The sequence below is a fragment of the Schistocerca serialis genome, chromosome 5, assembly GCF_023864345.2.
Source record: "Schistocerca serialis cubense isolate TAMUIC-IGC-003099 chromosome 5, iqSchSeri2.2, whole genome shotgun sequence".
NCBI lineage: Eukaryota > Metazoa > Arthropoda > Insecta > Orthoptera > Acrididae > Schistocerca > Schistocerca serialis.
In genome coordinates, this window is record NC_064642.1 from 429,088,496 (window position 1) to 429,106,925 (window position 18,430).

The 18,430-nt window shown below is 43.7% G+C and overlaps 1 protein-coding gene across 3 annotated transcripts in view; it reads right to left on the minus strand.

Annotated features, from left to right (window-relative positions):
- The window catches only part of LOC126481300 (sodium-dependent nutrient amino acid transporter 1-like), a 297,743-nt gene that overhangs the window by 94,050 nt on the left and 185,263 nt on the right, over nucleotides 1-18,430 (minus strand). For all 3 annotated transcript variants that reach the window (XM_050104949.1, XM_050104950.1, XM_050104951.1), the window contains one exon: nucleotides 15,040-15,327. In XM_050104949.1, coding sequence (XP_049960906.1) covers nucleotides 15,040-15,327 — 288 coding nt within the window. The remainder of the gene's footprint in view (nucleotides 1-15,039; nucleotides 15,328-18,430) is intronic.

Here is an 18,430-nt window from a genome sequence, read left to right on the forward strand (position 1 = left end):
AGTCAAATGAAAACCTTAAATATTTTTTAAATATTATTTATTGTGCAGAAGTGGTACAAAGCTGTATCACTTTTCAACATAATCTCCCCCACGCTCAATGCAAGTCCTCCAGCGCTTACTCCTTTAGAAAAAAATTCTTTTGGTAGTCCGTGCAACCACTCGTGCACCGCGTGGCGTACCTCTTCATCAGAACGAAACTTCTTTCCTCCCATTGTGTCTGAGTGGTCCAAACATGTGGAAATCACTTGGGGCAAGGTCTGGTGAGCATGGTGGATGAGGAAGACACTCAAAATGCAGGCCTGTGATTGTTGCAACTGTTGTACGGGCAGTGTGGGGCCTTGCATTGTCATGCTGCAAAGGGACACCTGCTGACAGCAATCCACATCGCTTTGATTTGATTGCAGGCCGCAGATGATTTTTAGGAGATCTGTGTATGACGCACTGGTGACATTGGTCCCACTAGGCACGTAATGTTCCAAAATGACGCCTTATTAGTCCCAAAAGAGTGTCAGCATAACATTCCCTGCTGATCGAAACTTCTTTGGTTTTGGTGATGAGGGATGGCGCCATTCCTTGCTCACTCTCTTCGTTTCTGGTTGGTGGAAGTGAACCCAGGTTTCGTCTCCAGTAACGATTCTTGCAAGGAAGCCATCACCTTCTCGTTCAAAGCGCCGAAGAAGTTCTTCACAAGCATCAACACGTCGCTCTCTCATTTCAGGAGTCAGCTGCCGTGTCACCCATCTTGCAGACAGTTTGTGAAACTGGAGCACATCATGCACAATGTGGTGACTAATCTGTAAACATGCTGTAATGTCATTCAGTGTCACTCGGCGGTTTTCCGCCACTATGGCTTCAACTGCTGCAGTGTTCTGTGGAGTCACAACTCGTTGTGCCTGACCTGGACAACGAGCATCTTCCACTGAATTCACGCAATTTGCGCACTTCCTACTCCATTCGTAGATTTGCAGCTGTGAGAAATATGCATCACCGTACTGAACCTTCATTCGTCGATGAATTTCAATAGGTTTCACACCTTCACTATGCAAAAACCGAATAACACAACGCTGTTCTTCCCTGCTGCAAGTCGCAGGTGGGGCGGCCATCTTTATACTGATACTGCGATGGTATGTGTGCATCTGCACTATGCTGCCACCTACAGGCCATTCTGAACGCTGTTTGTAGCGCGCTTACCAACTTACAGGATAACGGCGCGAAATTTCGATTTGTTATTACAAATTTAAGGTTTTCATTTGACTCACCCTCGTATAAATCACTGTATGGATGCACAGAAAAAAAAACCATTATGTAATCATGGAAACGGTTAACTATAATACTGGTTCCTTCTGTATCACAGTAAGAGGTCGCAATTATGATGCACGAAGCACACATATAGTTGTGTAACAACGCCAATGTTTTAACATCTGCAGCACTTCATATACGTCTCAACATTACTAACAAATGACACTACCTCATGAAAATAGGTGTGATGAAAGAATGTTATTTGTCTGGTGATCGTAGTGTTTGTGTTGCCTAATTGACGAAAGATGAAGATTTCTACCTATTGCAAGCACTTAACTTTGTAATATTTCTGTGTGATTTTGATGCTGTGTTTTGTCCGTTCTCATTTAACCATATGTAATTATAATACGCACATGGGATGAAGTTACAAGCACTTCAATGACTGGTAACTTGTAATAAAAGATTTAGGGAGATCACGGAAACGCACGCCTTTTCTCCCATCTCGGAGCTTACCCCTTGTTTTCTAGTGCACTAACGTCCTCGGTAACTGATCGGGTGCTAGATGGCTCGAGAACTAATTAATTTTAGCCCGTTACAAGCGGTCGCTTAAAGTTTGTTGATTTCTTACTCATAAGAACCTGAAATGAACCACATAATGCCTCAAAATGACATTTTAATAATGATATCAGCAAGAGAACTCTTACGCCTTATCGCAAAGTCAGTAATCAGCAGAAGAAACTTACTTTCGGGATTACTTTATCAAAATATGAAAATACAACCGTTACTCGAGTCGTTTGGCTACGATTCAACGCGTAATCTAAGCCTCTGACTAAAAAGGCTTCAAGGACAAACCGGTTTTGCCTTTTTAATGAAAAGCAGCCGTCTCTAATGATCTTACCATACTTAAGAAAGGCAAGCTACTTCTCTAAAATTATTTTAAAATAATAAAAGTCATATCGTGAAGGAGCTGATCCTGAATTATACGGAATGGAGTCGCAGTACACAAGGATTCCTGAAGAAATACCATGTCTGAAAGCGACCCCTGCAACAGTTGTCGAGATATCGTAAATACTCCTCAGTACATCACGTGATTTATGCAACCGTGTACCCTCTGTCATGTACTTCACTTCATAGTGGTTTGCAAAGGTAATATGTAAAGGTATTGCATCTGATGACAGCCAATGGTTCTGTCTGATCGAGCCAAGGAATTTGTGGTGTTTCGCGACTTTCATTTTTGGAAGGTTCTGTGTACGTAGGAAAATCGGAAAAATCGAGTTGCATCTCTTATGGAATTCTATTTTATACTACGAGTAGCTTTACGAATTCCTTCCTTTTTTGTTTAACGTCAAACAGGACCAGCAAGCCTGGTGATACAACAGCTAAGACACTTTTTCTGAAGGAACAATGTTCAAATCTCTGTCTAGCCATTTTTATTTTGCTTTTCCTTCGTTTCCCTAAATTATTTCGAAATGCGTGCGAGATTTTTTTTTTTAAGGCACGCCTTAATTTCATTCAAATGAGCTAGCGTAATATCTTTGATGGCAATACTGTCTATGGGATGTTCCTTCCAGTAAGACTATACCTAGTAAAGCACTGTGTGCTCAAGTCGCACTGGGCTGATTTGTGAGTTGACTTCAAAGCCCAGCTCATTCATGCCCAGAGTGTACTGAATGGTTCAATAACACCACGTTGTTTCCATAAAGGCTCGTTCTTATGAAATAACGAGAATTTGATATCTCTTTCCAATAAGTGTCTTCAAGGATGCATCCAGCAATATCTAAATAAATATCACAACAGGAAAAAAGCTTTTTTTATAAAAAAAATCCTAAAGTTACCACTTGTATGACAGACAGAACAGGAAGTATTTTCGCTGTCCCACAAGAGCAGGCGGTGGTATCGTAATACCTAAGTAAAATTCACTTGTATATAACAGAGAATCGCTAAGCACAATGACCAAGCGGTCGATTTACGGAAAACTGTTGCAGTATCGCAAATCAATTAAAGAAAGAAAAGTAACGGAGATTGTAACTGTCTTGCTAGTAAAAGAAAGCATTACCACAGCTGAAACTTACTAACATACTCGCTTTATACAAGCACTCGTTAATAGTTTATTCGACATTTTGGACTTTTTGTTTTCTGGGACAATAACACGCCTTAATAGATGTAACTGTATACTTGGCACATTGTAGAAACATAGCAACGATCAAGTGATTTTAGCAGGGTAGCAACGAATAAATTTGCCTCCAAAACTGGTTATTAATCGAACTCTCGCGTCAAAGCCACTTCTCTCGGTGCCAAGGTGAATGTTAACAACGGAAAAAAATACAAATATCCCTGATCACGTGGTCAAGAAATACACAATGAAATGCGTTGTCGGTATAATAGCTGTTTCTAAGGTTAAGACTCTGAAGTCACTAAATGACGATCAGAGATTAAAGATAGCACGCGATGTGCGTTCCTGACAACTAACACGCAAGTGATTTGGCTTTTAATACTTGCTGTAGGTCCCCCTCACAAATATTCAGTATCATATCTGTCAAGATTATATCTTGCTATGATTTGTATACCTCTATACAACGTCCGTTCGCCGTCAGACTATGTAACTGTGGTGAGTCATTATGAGGGGAAGTTTATCTACCCCTAATTTTGCTTCATCCTCATTGCGTGATTAAGCAAAGGTTGTTAGTGAAAATGAAAGAAATGTGTGTAAGAACTGAAGCTAATGGTATGAACGATCGTACAGCAATTAGATTAAGTTCAAATAGCATTTTGTGACAAACATAAGAATTTATGCTAAGTGTCCTGTAGTACCTGTTTCCCCTGCATATTTCGTTCATGAAACACTTCCAAATGAGCGTTCAGTTCTGATCTATAATCGTTCATGAAACACTTCCAAATGAGCGTTCAGTTCTGATCTATAAAAATTAATGAAATTTTTGAGATTACTGTGACGAAATTCAGTCTCACCGTCTCTCCAGGATCACGCCGCTTTGATTCGTGCTCCGCTAGTCTGTCACTACGAAAATGTGGAAGATTTCAGGCGCTATGATAAATGCTCATGAGAACGAATTCTAGCCCTCGTCATGTTGGAAAGTTATGGGTGTGTGTTCACCTGCAGCCCGCAAGCAGCCGACGACATCCAGTCCATAGTTTGATCTGATTCAGTCTAGTTGCACCAAAACGAGTATTCTCGTACAGACAAACTAACTAGTTTCAGGGATACGGATAATCGAGGTAACCATTCAAAGAAGTGTATCGGAATATCACTGACAAATGTTTAAAATAAATGTTGCAGTGGTCACTAGGATTTTCAAATCCCCTGCAAGCTTCGATAATAGGAATGCGGCCACCGCCATCGCCACGTAAAATAAATCCATAACGAAATTTTATGGTTTTGTTTTGTTTTGTCTTTGCGCCCCAAAACAAAAAATTAAGATTTTGTTATTATAAAGTTATGATAAACTGAATATTTTCAGTTTCAAACTTCCAATGTGGCACAGGTAATCTAGAAGGTTGTACATCGCAGCTTAGACATAGAGGGTATGTATTAACACTACAGACAGTGTTTCAGACGTTGTTTAGGGATGTTCATCTGGTCAATTAAAAGTAAGGAACCTGTTATCACCAATAAGCCGATCATCTGCCTTTCGTTCTGTTTGTTTTTCCAGCTTTCCGGCTGCCTATTAGTCTGAACACTGCTCCTCTTTCCTCTGGGACTAACCTGAAGTGTAAACTGGGTAATGATTAACTGAGCTTGGCGATTATGCTGTATGTTGAGTTTTGTCAGTAGAAATACAGCGATGTGACGACTCAGTTTACAATATTCCTGCCGTCACTCGCAACACGTCTGGAAGCTAGAATTGTGGCAAATCAGTCCGCTGTTGGGAAGATTCCATTCGCGGCGCAAGACTTGTCTACGTGGCAAGGTACCAATGAATTACTGGAACTTTAATTCACCCATTTTTGGTCCTAGTGCCACGTCTTTTCGATAGAAAATTCTTTTACATGAAAAAAAATAACATTTCTGTTTAGTCGTACAGCGGTTTAGCCGTGAAGGGACAGAGTGGGCGGAGGGGGGGGGGGGGGGGCGGAGACAAAAGAGGCTGTGTTGAGTGTGATCTAATAATCGATCGGACGCAGGAAGTAACAGCCGTGATATGTCGTAAGCAGAGCACAGGGCGAGATAATGTTTAATGACGAACTTTTATGAGTCACCAACGTTCTTAATCTCACCTGAAGAGGGTGACGCTTCGGTAGTTCCTGCATCCATGCAACATTTTAAGCGTGTTTCCGCGATAAGCGAGTCGATAAAGATCTATGAATCACAACAAGCACAGCCCTGTTTCCTCCCACATTATTTTCAATTTCTTACGAACGAAAACTCATGGCCGTAAACAAATGTTAACCATGATCAATAAGCCAAATATTTGAGTAATTGAAGAATAAGATGCAAAAAGTGTGAACTCTGGGCGAAACGTGCAAGAGTACATCTAGTGCAGCGTACAGTACAGTTTACAGCAGTTTACAGTAACTGTGAGAAGCGTATTAATGACATGTGCAGCGTGGTCTACCCCTTCTAGCTAGGATGGGATACGGATATTACTCTTGCTCGAAGAAAGCTGTTTTGCAGACATGGTTTTGACAGACTGCACTGCGTGAACAGTAACCGCTGTTGTGAGACTTCTGGAGGGGGTACCTTGCTTGATTCTTACGTAATGGTAACCTTCGCGCAACTTTGGAGATACGTTGGGAACTGTGGTACTAGGCTGCGTGTGAACTGTATGAAGATTACTTGCTTTTTAAGAACTCTGTTTTCTCATCGTTACCAGTAGATTTATGAACGAAGCGAAAGCACTACATCAATGTCTTTTACTTCTTAACAGCAATGCAAGCATCTGATTTTTTACATATCTTAAGCCCGTACTACACCAACAGCGGACGAGTTACCAGTTAAGACAGCACTTTGGTAGTATGCAGGATGCGCAACGTGCTAATTAAGATTGAAGAGTCTTATGAGCACGCCCAGTAGGGTGCCCAGCCAGGCGCAATAGACTCATTCCGTCTTGCGTAAATGATAAAATTAACAGAATGTTCGTCATAGTTCACTCTTTCGTGCTTTCACAGAAAGCGATGAAGTATTTTACCATGCCTTTTCCGGTTTCTGCATTGAAACTTACGAGAAGAGATTTCTCTGAAACCCAGCATTTTATTAATATATACGAACTTGCAGCATGCCACAGGTAAGAAACAGGTCAGCAACTTCTTTTATACTTTAAATAAATGATTATAGCTCCGTCGTAAGTTACATTGAGAAGTATTTTTTTAAAATTTCTAGATAGTGATCAGTTTCCGATACTTGTGTCCATTTTCAAACCATACGTATCGTGTGACAACACAGGCGATAGCCTATGTAGCCTACACCAGGTGTCCCTGCAGTAATGATCAAAGCGCCACTATGGCCGACTCAGCAACAGTACCAGACCACAGAGGACGAACATTAAATAACTCTGCGTCCTTCCTGCGTGGTCTGTTTAGGTTGTTGAGTTGGCCATAGTGCCGCTTTGACCACCACCACAGGGGAAGTTTTTTTTACATAGACTAGCGCCTGTATTATCACACTTACGATACGGATCGTTTGAAAATGGACGTCTGAAACGAGTCAGCATCAACAAATAAAAAAACCTTCACAATTAAACTTATGACAGAGCTACAGCCATTTATTTCAACTTTATTAATAGCTTAACAATAAATTTCAAGAGAGAGAGAGAGAGAGAGAGAGAGAGAGAGAGAGAGAGAGAGAACAACATTTTATGGCTGCTCTTAAATAATATACTCTTCAGTTCCTTAACAAAACAAAATTCTGTAAAACAATGTTTCTACTCCGTCATGAACAACATACTAAAGTTCTTTAGTAACATGTACTCACGGTTCTTCTACATCTAGGTCTACATATTTTGGGTACCGTATTTCATACCGTGTTATTCCCATTCCTCTTTTTTCGAGAATGGAGAGCGGGGGAATCGACAATTTACTTTATTACCTTTAACCTTATTGTCACCTTTCTGATGGGAGATAAATGGAGAGAATAATAGTAATTGTATAGCAATCTGCAATATTTGTTTTTTCAGCTTGCTAAACAACATTTCTCGAATAGACTCCCAAATACGTTCCCCAAACTACCACAGCACGAAAAAACTTTCACAAAATATGCTTCCTCGGTTTCCAGGTAATTTTTACACTCTGTTCTTCGCTTTCATGCGACAACTGATTCGTTTGAACATAAAGAGATTTCACAAACCTTAAGGAAGGCAGGGTGAGGAGGGGGTGGGGGGGGGGGGGGGAGGTGGGAGAAGTAATGTCTTCACACAGTTCGATCTTTGCGGGCTTATGGTCGGCTTACCTGGGACGAGGCAACTGGGATTTTAGAAATGTCAATACAAAATGTGACTAGAGGGGACAATGTTTAAAAGCTACAAGATACATGCTGTAATGGCCACCGTTCCGTTGGATGTAGGTAGACATCTTGCGTGCATATGAAGGCGAAAATTTCCCGTGCACTTTTGTCAAGGCCCCCGTCACGTAGTATTGCAGACAACCTCAGTAATAGTGTTCAACGATCACGCTAACAGTTGGTCGAACGATACTGTTATCATAAATGCCTTTTGAAATCCAAGAGGATTTGCGGGATAATTATTACCGGCTCAGTGACTGACAGCTCGCCGTAAATGTAGATAAACGTACGCACATGTATTGCGAGTAAGTAAACACGAAGCCCTGAAATCTCAAATTAACTTCGCTAAAAACCACTCTAATGCGGAGTATCTGCCGTGACTGATTAAACGATGATTAAATGTGATGGAGTGAGGAAAACCTGATGCAAGAATTGGAGAACGCAAATTCCGAACAGTAATTTACTGTCTGATTTACTGTCCTGAAAAACTGCGTTTGGAACTTCATTAGCTTCAGTTTAGTAAGACGAAACGAAGGTTGGAGTTTAGAGTCACGTCGGCTTCATTAGAGGTCTGTCCTAAGCTAGAACTAGACAACAATACGGGAAACTCATCAGCCCTGACTTTGCGGAATGAACGATCTCAGCGTTGTTTGAAACAGATTTAAGGATACGAAGGATAACGAAAGTCTGGATGGTCGGACAGACAAACACGCTGGGCGTGAGGTCATTAGGAGTCGGCTTAAACACAATCCTCGCCGTTTGACTTCGCTTCAATAGGGAGTAAGCAGACCGCCTACACTACGCTTGTCCGTCCTCTTTTAGAATACTGCTACGCGGTGTGGGATCCTTGCCAGATAGGACTGACGGAGTACATCGAAAAATTTCAAAGAAAGGCAGCACGTTTTGAATTATCGCGAAATATGGGAGAGAGTGTCACAGAAATGATACAGGATTAGGGATGGACATCATTAAAAGAAAGGCGTTTTTCGTTGCGACGGAGTCTCCTCACGAAATTCCAATCACCAACTTTCTCCTCCGAATGCGAAAATATTTTATTGACACCGACTTACATAGGGTGGAACGATCACCAAGATAAAATAAGAGAAATCAGAGTTCGTACGGAAAGATATAGGTGTTCATTCTTCCCGCGCGCTATACGAGATTGGAATAATAGAGAACTGTGAAGGTGGTTCGGTGAGCCCTCTGCCAGGCACTTAAATGTGATTTGCAGAGTATTCATGTAGATGTAAAGAATATATGGATTTTTTTTCGCAAATTGGACCTCGACACACACGAATTCGGATTATCAGAGAAGAATAGCGAGACAAGGTGACCATCCAGCGAGGTGGCGAAGAGGTTAGAACACAGGACTCGCATTCGGCAGGACAAAGGTTCCAATCCACTTCGGCCACCCATGATTAGGTTTCCCGTTATTTCCCTAAATGGTTCCAGACTAATGCGGGGAAAATGGAACGCCTGCTTTCCTTCCCCGTACTTTCGTAATCCGAGCTTGTGCTCCGTCTCTAATGACTGCATTGTCGACGGGACGTTAAACTCTAATTTCCCTTGCTTCATACGGTGACCGGCAAGTATTCCTCGGCGACTTTCGTCGTTCAGCGCGCTGAAATCAGTCACCGCTGTCGTGGGGTCTGTTTACGATCGCCATTCATACACAGCAGAGCCACAAACAGCGTCACCTTTCCGAGAACCGCTATTGTTACTGAGTTTGCTGAAGAACAGCCGCCAGCGAGATCGACAATAATAGCCGCGGGTGCACTGAGCCATGAAAGGCACTGACAAGTGCCGCCAGATTGAGAGACTTACACCGCAGTGGTGGGCGTAGTAAGTGCGTGCGTGCGTGCTGCAGGTGGGTGAGTCAGCTCCAGCTCCAGCCCTCCCCCGAGCAGTGCGTGGCACGCACCTGCCACGTACCGGTACCAGCAGCTCTAGGGCGCACACCTTGCCCTTCTGTACAGGTGGGGACAACGCACGTGACTTACCAGACGTCGCAACGCCAAGGGCGTACCCAGCAGGAACAAGGAAGGCCAGTTACGTCCCTCCATTCTAGATTAAAACATCTTCGCAAATCGAATTCGCGTCCCGCTCCATCAAATGAACAAACGTGTTGTAAAGGGCCAAACTTTTCGACCCACTCTGTTCCTGGAGAGTTGAGTGACGTTTGGTGTATTTTTAAGTGATATCCTCAACGTATTACGATCTAAGAAGTCAATGACACAGCACAACAGTGTTTGTTTTGTCTGTTGCATGGCACCAAGCGAGAGCCGAGGATACCTCCTTCATATACTTCCTTTTTAGCGAGACTGACTTGCGGCAATAGCGGTAAATCTACCGGCCGACGGCCATTCAGTCTTCCCTCTTTCTTGACATACAATATGTGAAATAATGCCAAATCCTGGTAAAATTTAAATGTTAACTTCTGGGGGACAGCAGACAGGAGAAGGTACTGTCGGATTCGTCTGCGTAGATGATATTGAATTACAGTACACTGTGAAGAAATCGAAAAAGAAATGGTCGTTCGAAGTGCAGATTCAGCGCGTAGGGATGACAGAACCTTCAGTGAAATTAAAAGTAAAGATGTCGATATGGTGGAATTATAATGTTAAATGCAGAGGAGAGTATGAGTAGGCGGAAATAATACACTACACGTCTCTACGAGGGGAACTTACAGTCCGCTGACGTGATAGAAGAAATGGAAGTCAATTTGCAAGACAGCAGGTATAGTATTAAGCGGCCCTCAGACGTTCAATAATAATTTGAAACCATGTTGACGTGCAGTACTAAAAGCCCTTAAAATATTCTCAGTATTGTCAATACACACTGAACGTGAGAGGTCAAATATTTACGGCTTGATAATTTTCTCGATTCAGATGTTGGCAGAGCTTCATGAACCACCAACCACACGGCGTTAGTGCGCACTGTTCGTGTTTTCAATTCACCTTTGTGCATATCATGTCTCATATGCAGCTTCGGTAGTAGTTTTTAACTCAAAACAATTTTAAAGGGGTCTATGACAGGTTAATCATTGTAATACCTCTTTAGGATGGTCAACGGAGGGTTCTCTGTGACATTGCTTACTCTATTAATATGAGAATATGCTGTAGGTTCGTGAATTACATAACAAATTGGAAAAGAACGCTTCCACTTCGAAAAATACGTCACATATCTGCAATGACTGGTAATAGGTCTCGGAAATACGGTTCAATTTCACCACCTCATCACGAAATCACAAATAATAATAATAATAATAATAATAATAATAATAATAATAATTATTATTATTATTATTATTATTATAATTACGTTACCTTCCTGAACCTATCCTTGCTAGTCAGATGTAATTGCTGAGAGCTTTCAATGCAGTTTTACTAATTGTGTTTGCTAATATTACGGAATCCTATTCTTGACAGTCAGTTATGATTCCTTGAGAGCTTTCAATACCGTTTTACTAATTGTGTTTTTACTAATACTACCGTCCTGCGGACTCTGCCATTTGTCACCCCCACTCCTGCATTGGAAAACTTTTTCTTTTCTCCAGTTTGACAACGCGTGTTGGTGTCGGCGGTCCCTCCCCTAGGCGCCTGCCTCCGAACGGTGCGGTGCACCCACGTGCTTTTCTCAGGTGATGTAACATCTAGCGAGGACCAATACATTTACAGCAACTTACAATACAATTTAAAATTAATGGAGTCAGAGTCCATCAAACGTCAATAGTAAAAACATACCTTCGTGCTAGATTGACAGTCAGCTTACACCACTAAGCGGAGAGGCATTCTACATACTGTCAATTGCATAGCTGTTTGCCGTACCAAAGCTTCGACACAAAATAGTCGTCTATAGAGGTGCGAGAAGACCGAAGCGTTGCCATAGAAATATAAACTAAATCGCCTTACGCAATAGGTTGTGTCAGACCATGAGAAGCAACCCGCGTCAGAACCTTCCATTAGTGAGTTGAATCAATAACGTCCACAGTTCGTCCTATCCGTGCTGGCGAGCCACGGTGGGCGGTCCTTGGACGGAACCTTACACGATCTACACCGCTGACCATCTAAGAACGACCGCGTAAAACTAAGTGTTCGCTGACGATGCAGCCATCTTCAGCCACAGCATAGATGACAACATACTCCAAGATCGATTGTTGCTCGCCTCTGACAAAATGCACACTAGGGCCGTTAAGTGACCGTCAAGACGTAGTCTTTGGTAGTTAATCGCCGAACCATACCTTCAGCATAGCCACGCATCGACACCACAGGTATCCCTGTTCTGTGTGGTGAGATCTTAGATCGCACTCGACCGCCATCTCACACACGTGGCATCACTAACAATACCGACCGTCGACTCGGCAAGTTGTAGCCATTAATAAGTCCGGATTCCTCCCTACCACCGCATCTTTTTATCACGTTGTGAAGGGCTCTGCTCCGCCCTATACTGGAATGCCATCGTCCTGGGTCATCCGCCGAAATGCACATACAAACGTTACTAAGAATTGGGAACAGAGCACTGCCATTAACTCTCAACCTACGAAGGACCTTACCGACAGGCCAGCTGTGCGACATGCATAATAGTCGGGCGTCTAACAGGCCATTTTAGAGTAGCCGCCCACATCTACTAAGACAGAACGCGGCGGCCTAACAACGCGAAGATTCAGGCGGTAGGCGGGAACATTCAGCGTAGCGTCCATAAAAGATGGTCACAACAACTGGCGGCAATGCAGCTGCCACCGACAAGACCATCTAGATAAAGAAGACTATCGTAGATGACGCACCCAGGAAAAAGCAGCGAAAAATAGCAGGAAAAGCATTTAAATGCTGCGAGCTACAAAAACAGCCGGAGAATTGCCCATAACTCCGTGAAGATGCGTGGCAGCAGTGAACTACCCCTTTAACTGACAGGATTCTTCTTTCGTCTTTCGCAGTGTAGGCAGCAGGTCAAGAGTCAATGCCGGCAAATAAGTGAAAAATGTTGATCAGCTGAGTGCCTATTATTGTGACAACCAGCTTTGTCCAAACCCAGCTGAAACACAACTGTGTGCGTTTTTTAGCACAATCGGGAACGTCGGAAACTCCACATAACAAGGTAACGGATACATTTAGTAAATAAGATCCATTGAAAATACGTGGGAGTAACTCTATATCCTAATCTGACCTACATGCAGCATAGCAAGAACACGAGAATGAAGTTGGAAGCCAGAAATAATATTCTTCGCAATACCAGAGGTAGCACGTGGGGCTCTTAACCACAAACCCGAGGACTGACAGCACTAACAACATGTTGCAATGCTGCAGATTACGGGTGCCCAGACTGGTACAAATCTACCCCCGCAGACTTAGTGGACGAGGTGCTAAAAGAAACGTGTAGGTTGTTTCAGACCTATGCCACTTTTGAACCTCTACCAACTCGCTGGGGTAGTACCACTAGATATTCGTTTTTCAGTAGCTCCCAATGCGGGGAGAACGAATCAGGCTCATGAGAAAATCATCCACTACCTGCGAACGTTCCAACAGCTCCAAGGTTGAGATCCATAAGAAGTTTCTTCAAGGCTGTTTCAGGCACACAAACAGTAGCAACTACAGCAAGAAAATGGTTGTGAATCTCTCGACTTGAGAATAATTCTGCCCGCCCCTCCCTTCGGAAGCCCCCCGGCCTGGGCATGATGGACTGAGTGGAGGTCACTCAACAGTTGGTAGATCCTGGAGTAAACCTGCGGAAATGGTACTTTCCTGTGGGTTCCACCACTTGTGACTGCACAGAGCCACAGACCATGAGCAGCTATTGGATTGTCAACTATCCCCCGCATTTTGCACAGGAGGAACTCTTCTCCTCAGGACACCGCGTGCAGTCGAAGTTGCTAGACTTTCATCTGTCGTATCCCGGGAGGGAGTAAGAAAAAAAGCGAGACGCGACAAGGGACATCACCTCGGTCGATGAATTCGGTGGGGTTAACTGGTGGTGGGCCGCTTGCTGATTCCCTGGCCGCGGCTGAAAAGTAAGCTTTGAATGCTGCAGAGTAGGTCTCGGTAGGACTACTTGAGAAACAGGGTGGAATGTCCCTCCTGGTTCCCATCTATAACCGACTGACTCCATTTTTTAAGTCTGCTACGTGTCTCTCATTGGCCAGGGTAAGTACAATAGCGTAAGTCCGGTTCCCGCTGACGAATGTCGTTGAGAAGGCGTCATCGGTTCATTGCTGGTACTGCACTCTCACAGAGAAGGTAGAAGCGCCCTATTTATACGGCTTCTTTTGCAGACTGCCCTCCTGAATGGCTCCGTGACGACGTGCTGTGAATGGCCGTTTTAGAATATCAACTCGTTGCCACCCTGTAAACTATGGGAACCTAGTCACGTAGACCGCAGTTGCGTGCCACAAGAGCGGCAGAGCCAGCATCCGTTATGGAGTCTGTTGTGTACATAGTTCCGCATAGTCAGCGCGTACACAACTTCCCCACTAGAGCGCGCCCCGCTAAGCACAACAGCGCAGGCGCAGGGCTCCTCCGTCTCCGCACTACGAGATGGCACTGTCTTAGAGACGGACCAAATTCTGCTTCCGCCGATCCGCGTATTAATATGTAACGCAGCCAATGAGATTGCTGCTAACGTAGAACCTTTTCTCCTCGCGGATCACACTCGCGCAGTGATACCTGAACGCGCGAGGTATTACAACGAGTGTAAAGATCTCCGATTAGTCAGTCTGCATTTTCCTGCATTAGTCTGTACCAGTCTATAGTCAAGTTTCAGTCTGTGCCTAATAAGATTACCATATTCCTGTACAAGATAAATGAATAGACACTTTGTCAAGTATCAGAGATATGTGAGAATAAGATTAACGTACCAAGACCAAAGGAATTGTCAATTGTAAACAGCATCCAGAATCAAGTTACGTAATGTCTATGCCTTTTTATTATTTTAATAAATGTGTGTGAAAATTAATCAAGTTTTGTTTAAAGTTGGTCACCGTCAATCTGCTACGCTAAGCGGGCAAGTGGCATTTCTATCGTCTGACCTAACGGCAGAAGATAAACACGCCACGATAAGACCACGAGACATATTACTGACACTCGCCTACTTCGTTAGAACGACTAGTCAAATAATCTGATGGTGTGTGTACCAAAGGTCTTACAGTACGCATACCACAGAGTCCAAATACTGGTTCGCCGCTTCCGGCGTTGAAACCATTAGCCTACTACCACTGGCCAAGAATTACTGCATAATACGGAATATTTTGACATTCACAGCAGGTCAAGAGTATTGTACCTTAGTAATTCCTTCAACTGTTTGTAATGGTAAATACCATGTATTGAATTTGTTTTCTGATTCGAGTAAGTGAGGAGTACCTGGCAGCAGGGCGCTGGCGGGTGTGTGGCGGGGGCGGCGGCGGAGGCGGCGGCAGCGGCGGCGACCAGCTGCTGGTTGCTGGAGGCCCAGCTGCCCGGCGACGACGGCCGGCTGGGCGGCGCCAGCACCGCCGTCGAGGACGTCGCCGTCGTGCCCGCCGACGACGAGCCCTCCGACGCAGTCATCGTCGACGACGACACCCACACCGACGCCAGCTCCAGCTCCAGCTGCTGCGGCTGCGGCTGCGGCTGTGACGGCGACGACCTCCCGGTGTCGCTGCCGGAAGCCTGGACACCGAACACCATCTCTCAGCTAACACACTCTCATCCACTTACACGTCAAAAAATATGTTGTGTACTCGGGACAGGTTAATGTGTGACTTTACTTCTGAAATTTTCCCGGCGTATTTCTTCTTCTAATAATTTCCGGGTATGCAGCCGGATCCCGTCGCATTCTGCCACGATATTTCTGCCCAGAGACGTCCGGCCATCATCAGGTGAGTACACAATTACTGAAGAGCCCAGGTGCAGTCGCGGTATTTATGCCGAATCTCGCGCATGCGAAAGGTACTTTCATCCTACAGCGCATGCGTCAGATGTTAACATGCGTGGCATAGCCGGGTTGTACGTGCTGCCCTCGGTAGTGAAAGTAAAAGATCATCTAGTCATTGATTATCGAATGACGCCGTCGATTCCGCTGTGATTGTATAATTTTAATAACAGGATTCCAATTTTTATCCAGCTTAAAGCCGTTGTCACGATTTATAAGATTATCGGCAAAACGTATTTCCACTGATTCTTTGATTAAAGAACCCCAAAATCCGGAAACCGGAGCTAAAATTTTTGTTGCATTGTTTTCCATTGAATGTCCCAAAGAAATACAGTGCTCTGCTACTGCCGATTTTGACGGTTGCTGCAGACGGGTGCATCTTTCATGTTCTGTACATCGTTCATAGACAATTCTTGTCGTCTGGCCAATATATGCAGAGCCACATTTACAGGGAATTTTGTAGGCGCCTGCTTTCTTCAGTTGTAAATCGTCTTTAACGGATCCAACCAGGGCCCGGTTCTTTGCTGGTGGACGGAAGATAACCTCGATTTTATTTTTCTTCAGTAATCTGCCTATTTTCGACGACACATTCCCGGCGTATGGAAGGAACGCAGTTGATTTATAGTCGTCATCAGCGTCCTCAGTGCGTTACTTCTTTTTATGACAGTTGCGCATGGTCTTCCTCATTTGGCGTGAAGTGTAGCCACTCTCTTTAAAACCCTTCTCCAAGTGTTTTAATTCTGCGTGGAGGTTTTCATCATCCGATATTACATGCGCTCGATGTATTAAGGTACTGAGAACACCGGCTGTTTGTGCTGGGTGATGGCAGCTTGACGCCTGGAGATACAGATCTATGTGAGTCGGTTTCCTGTACACAGAATGTCCTAATGACCCATCATTTTTACGGCGTGCTAGCACGTCTAGAAATGGTAAAGTGCCATCTTTTTCAATCTCCATCGTGAATTTGATGTTCTCATGTAATGAGTTTAAGTGATTAAGGAATTTCTCCAGTTCCTGTCTGCCATGAGGCCATACAACAAAAGTATCATCTACTTGCCGCCAGAAGACTGTAGGCCTTAAAACAGCAGACTCAGGTGCTTTCTCCTCAAAATCCTCCATAAAAACTTATTCAGTGCAGAACTGACGGCCTTGTTTGAACATATCTCCTCAACGTACTTTTCATTCAATGAACAAACAGACGGCGTCGCCATGGGGAGCCCTTTGTCCCCTGTGGTAGCTAATCTTTGGGACATTCAAAAAATTTGGCTGCAGTTTCTGGATTTTGGGATTCTGTAATCAAAGAATCAGTGGAAATACGTCTTACCGATAATCTTATAAATCGTGACAACGGCTTTCAGCTGGATAAAAATTGGAATCCTGTTATTAAAATTATACAATCACAGCGGAATCGACGGCGTCATTTGATATTCAATGACTTGATTATCTTTTACTTTCAACGGCGAGGGCAGCACGTACAACTCGGCTATGCCGCGCACGTCAACACCTGACGCATGCGCTGTAGGATGCCAGTACATTTCGCATGCGCGAGATTCGGCATAAATACCGCGACTGCACCTGGGCTCTTCAGAAGTTTTGTACTCACTTGATGATGGCCAGACGTCTCTGGGCCGAAATATCGTTCCAGAATGTCGACGGGATCCGGCTGCATACCCGGAAATTATTAGAATAATGTATGGCAGTCCGTGACTCAAGTCTAACCTTACTTAGTACCCATTCTACTGTTACTGTTGCTCTACTGACAACAAAATATTCCCCACTTCCTCCTTTATTGGCCGATTCGCCTCTCATGACATCTACTGGTCAATTCCGCCTTATATGGGGGTGTCCGGATGCTTTTGATCTATACCGTAGATGCCTCAAACTGCACCAGACCCCAACAACTCCAATCTTCCCATGTGTCTACCCTACTACTGATTCTTTCTTACATTGCCCTTAAAATATTTATAAACTCCGACGTTATAGGTAACCCACGTTTACCAATAATCTCTTAATTTCATGCCATTTTCTCTCTCTTTGCTCTAAGCACCATATACCGACAGAAAAAGAAATCGTATCAGTCGACACTGTCTAAAGCCTTACGAGAATCTTAGAAGACGTAATTTACCTGCTCACTTGTAACCACTATTTGCAAGGTATCTGACTACACCGAGGTGCTTTTCATAAGAAAGGCTTCTCCTGAAATTGTACCGATTCCTTGAGAGAATCCAGTTTTCGTCAGGAATACGTACTAGGATCATGTAAGAGACGAACGTTAGCGATATTTGTCTATAATTTTCTTCATTCGTTCTTTATCACTGTTTGTGAACCGAAGTGAACTGCGAACTTTCCCAAGCGCTTGGGACTATGAGCCCAGCGTAAAATGCCAACTATGGAAGGGACTAATTCAGCAATGCATTCCACGTAAAATCTGTTAGGATTACGTCTTAAGCATGTTCGTTCTGAGTAGCCCTCATTGGTTTGCAATACCAGGAGACGGGAAACTGCTTATCGTTGTTCCCGTTCATTGACTTTACAGACGAATAGAACTGCCTAGTTTTTTCTAATAGATCCTTCGCCAAGATCTGATTGATAAACTTTTTGTATCTTTCACAGATGGCCATCTTACTGATGCAATTACTGCAATTTCTTTTTATCTCATCAATTTCCCTGTGTTATGTCTAGTGAGAGAGACGCGTGCATGAAGCTGTCTGGCTCAGTTATATAGAGGCTCTGAGTCATTCCGCCATTTAGAGTTATCTAGAAGAAGAATGCGGTATCTCGCGAGAAATGGCAAGAGCACAAGCACTCACTATTCCAAGCAGTCACGATATCGCATTAAAA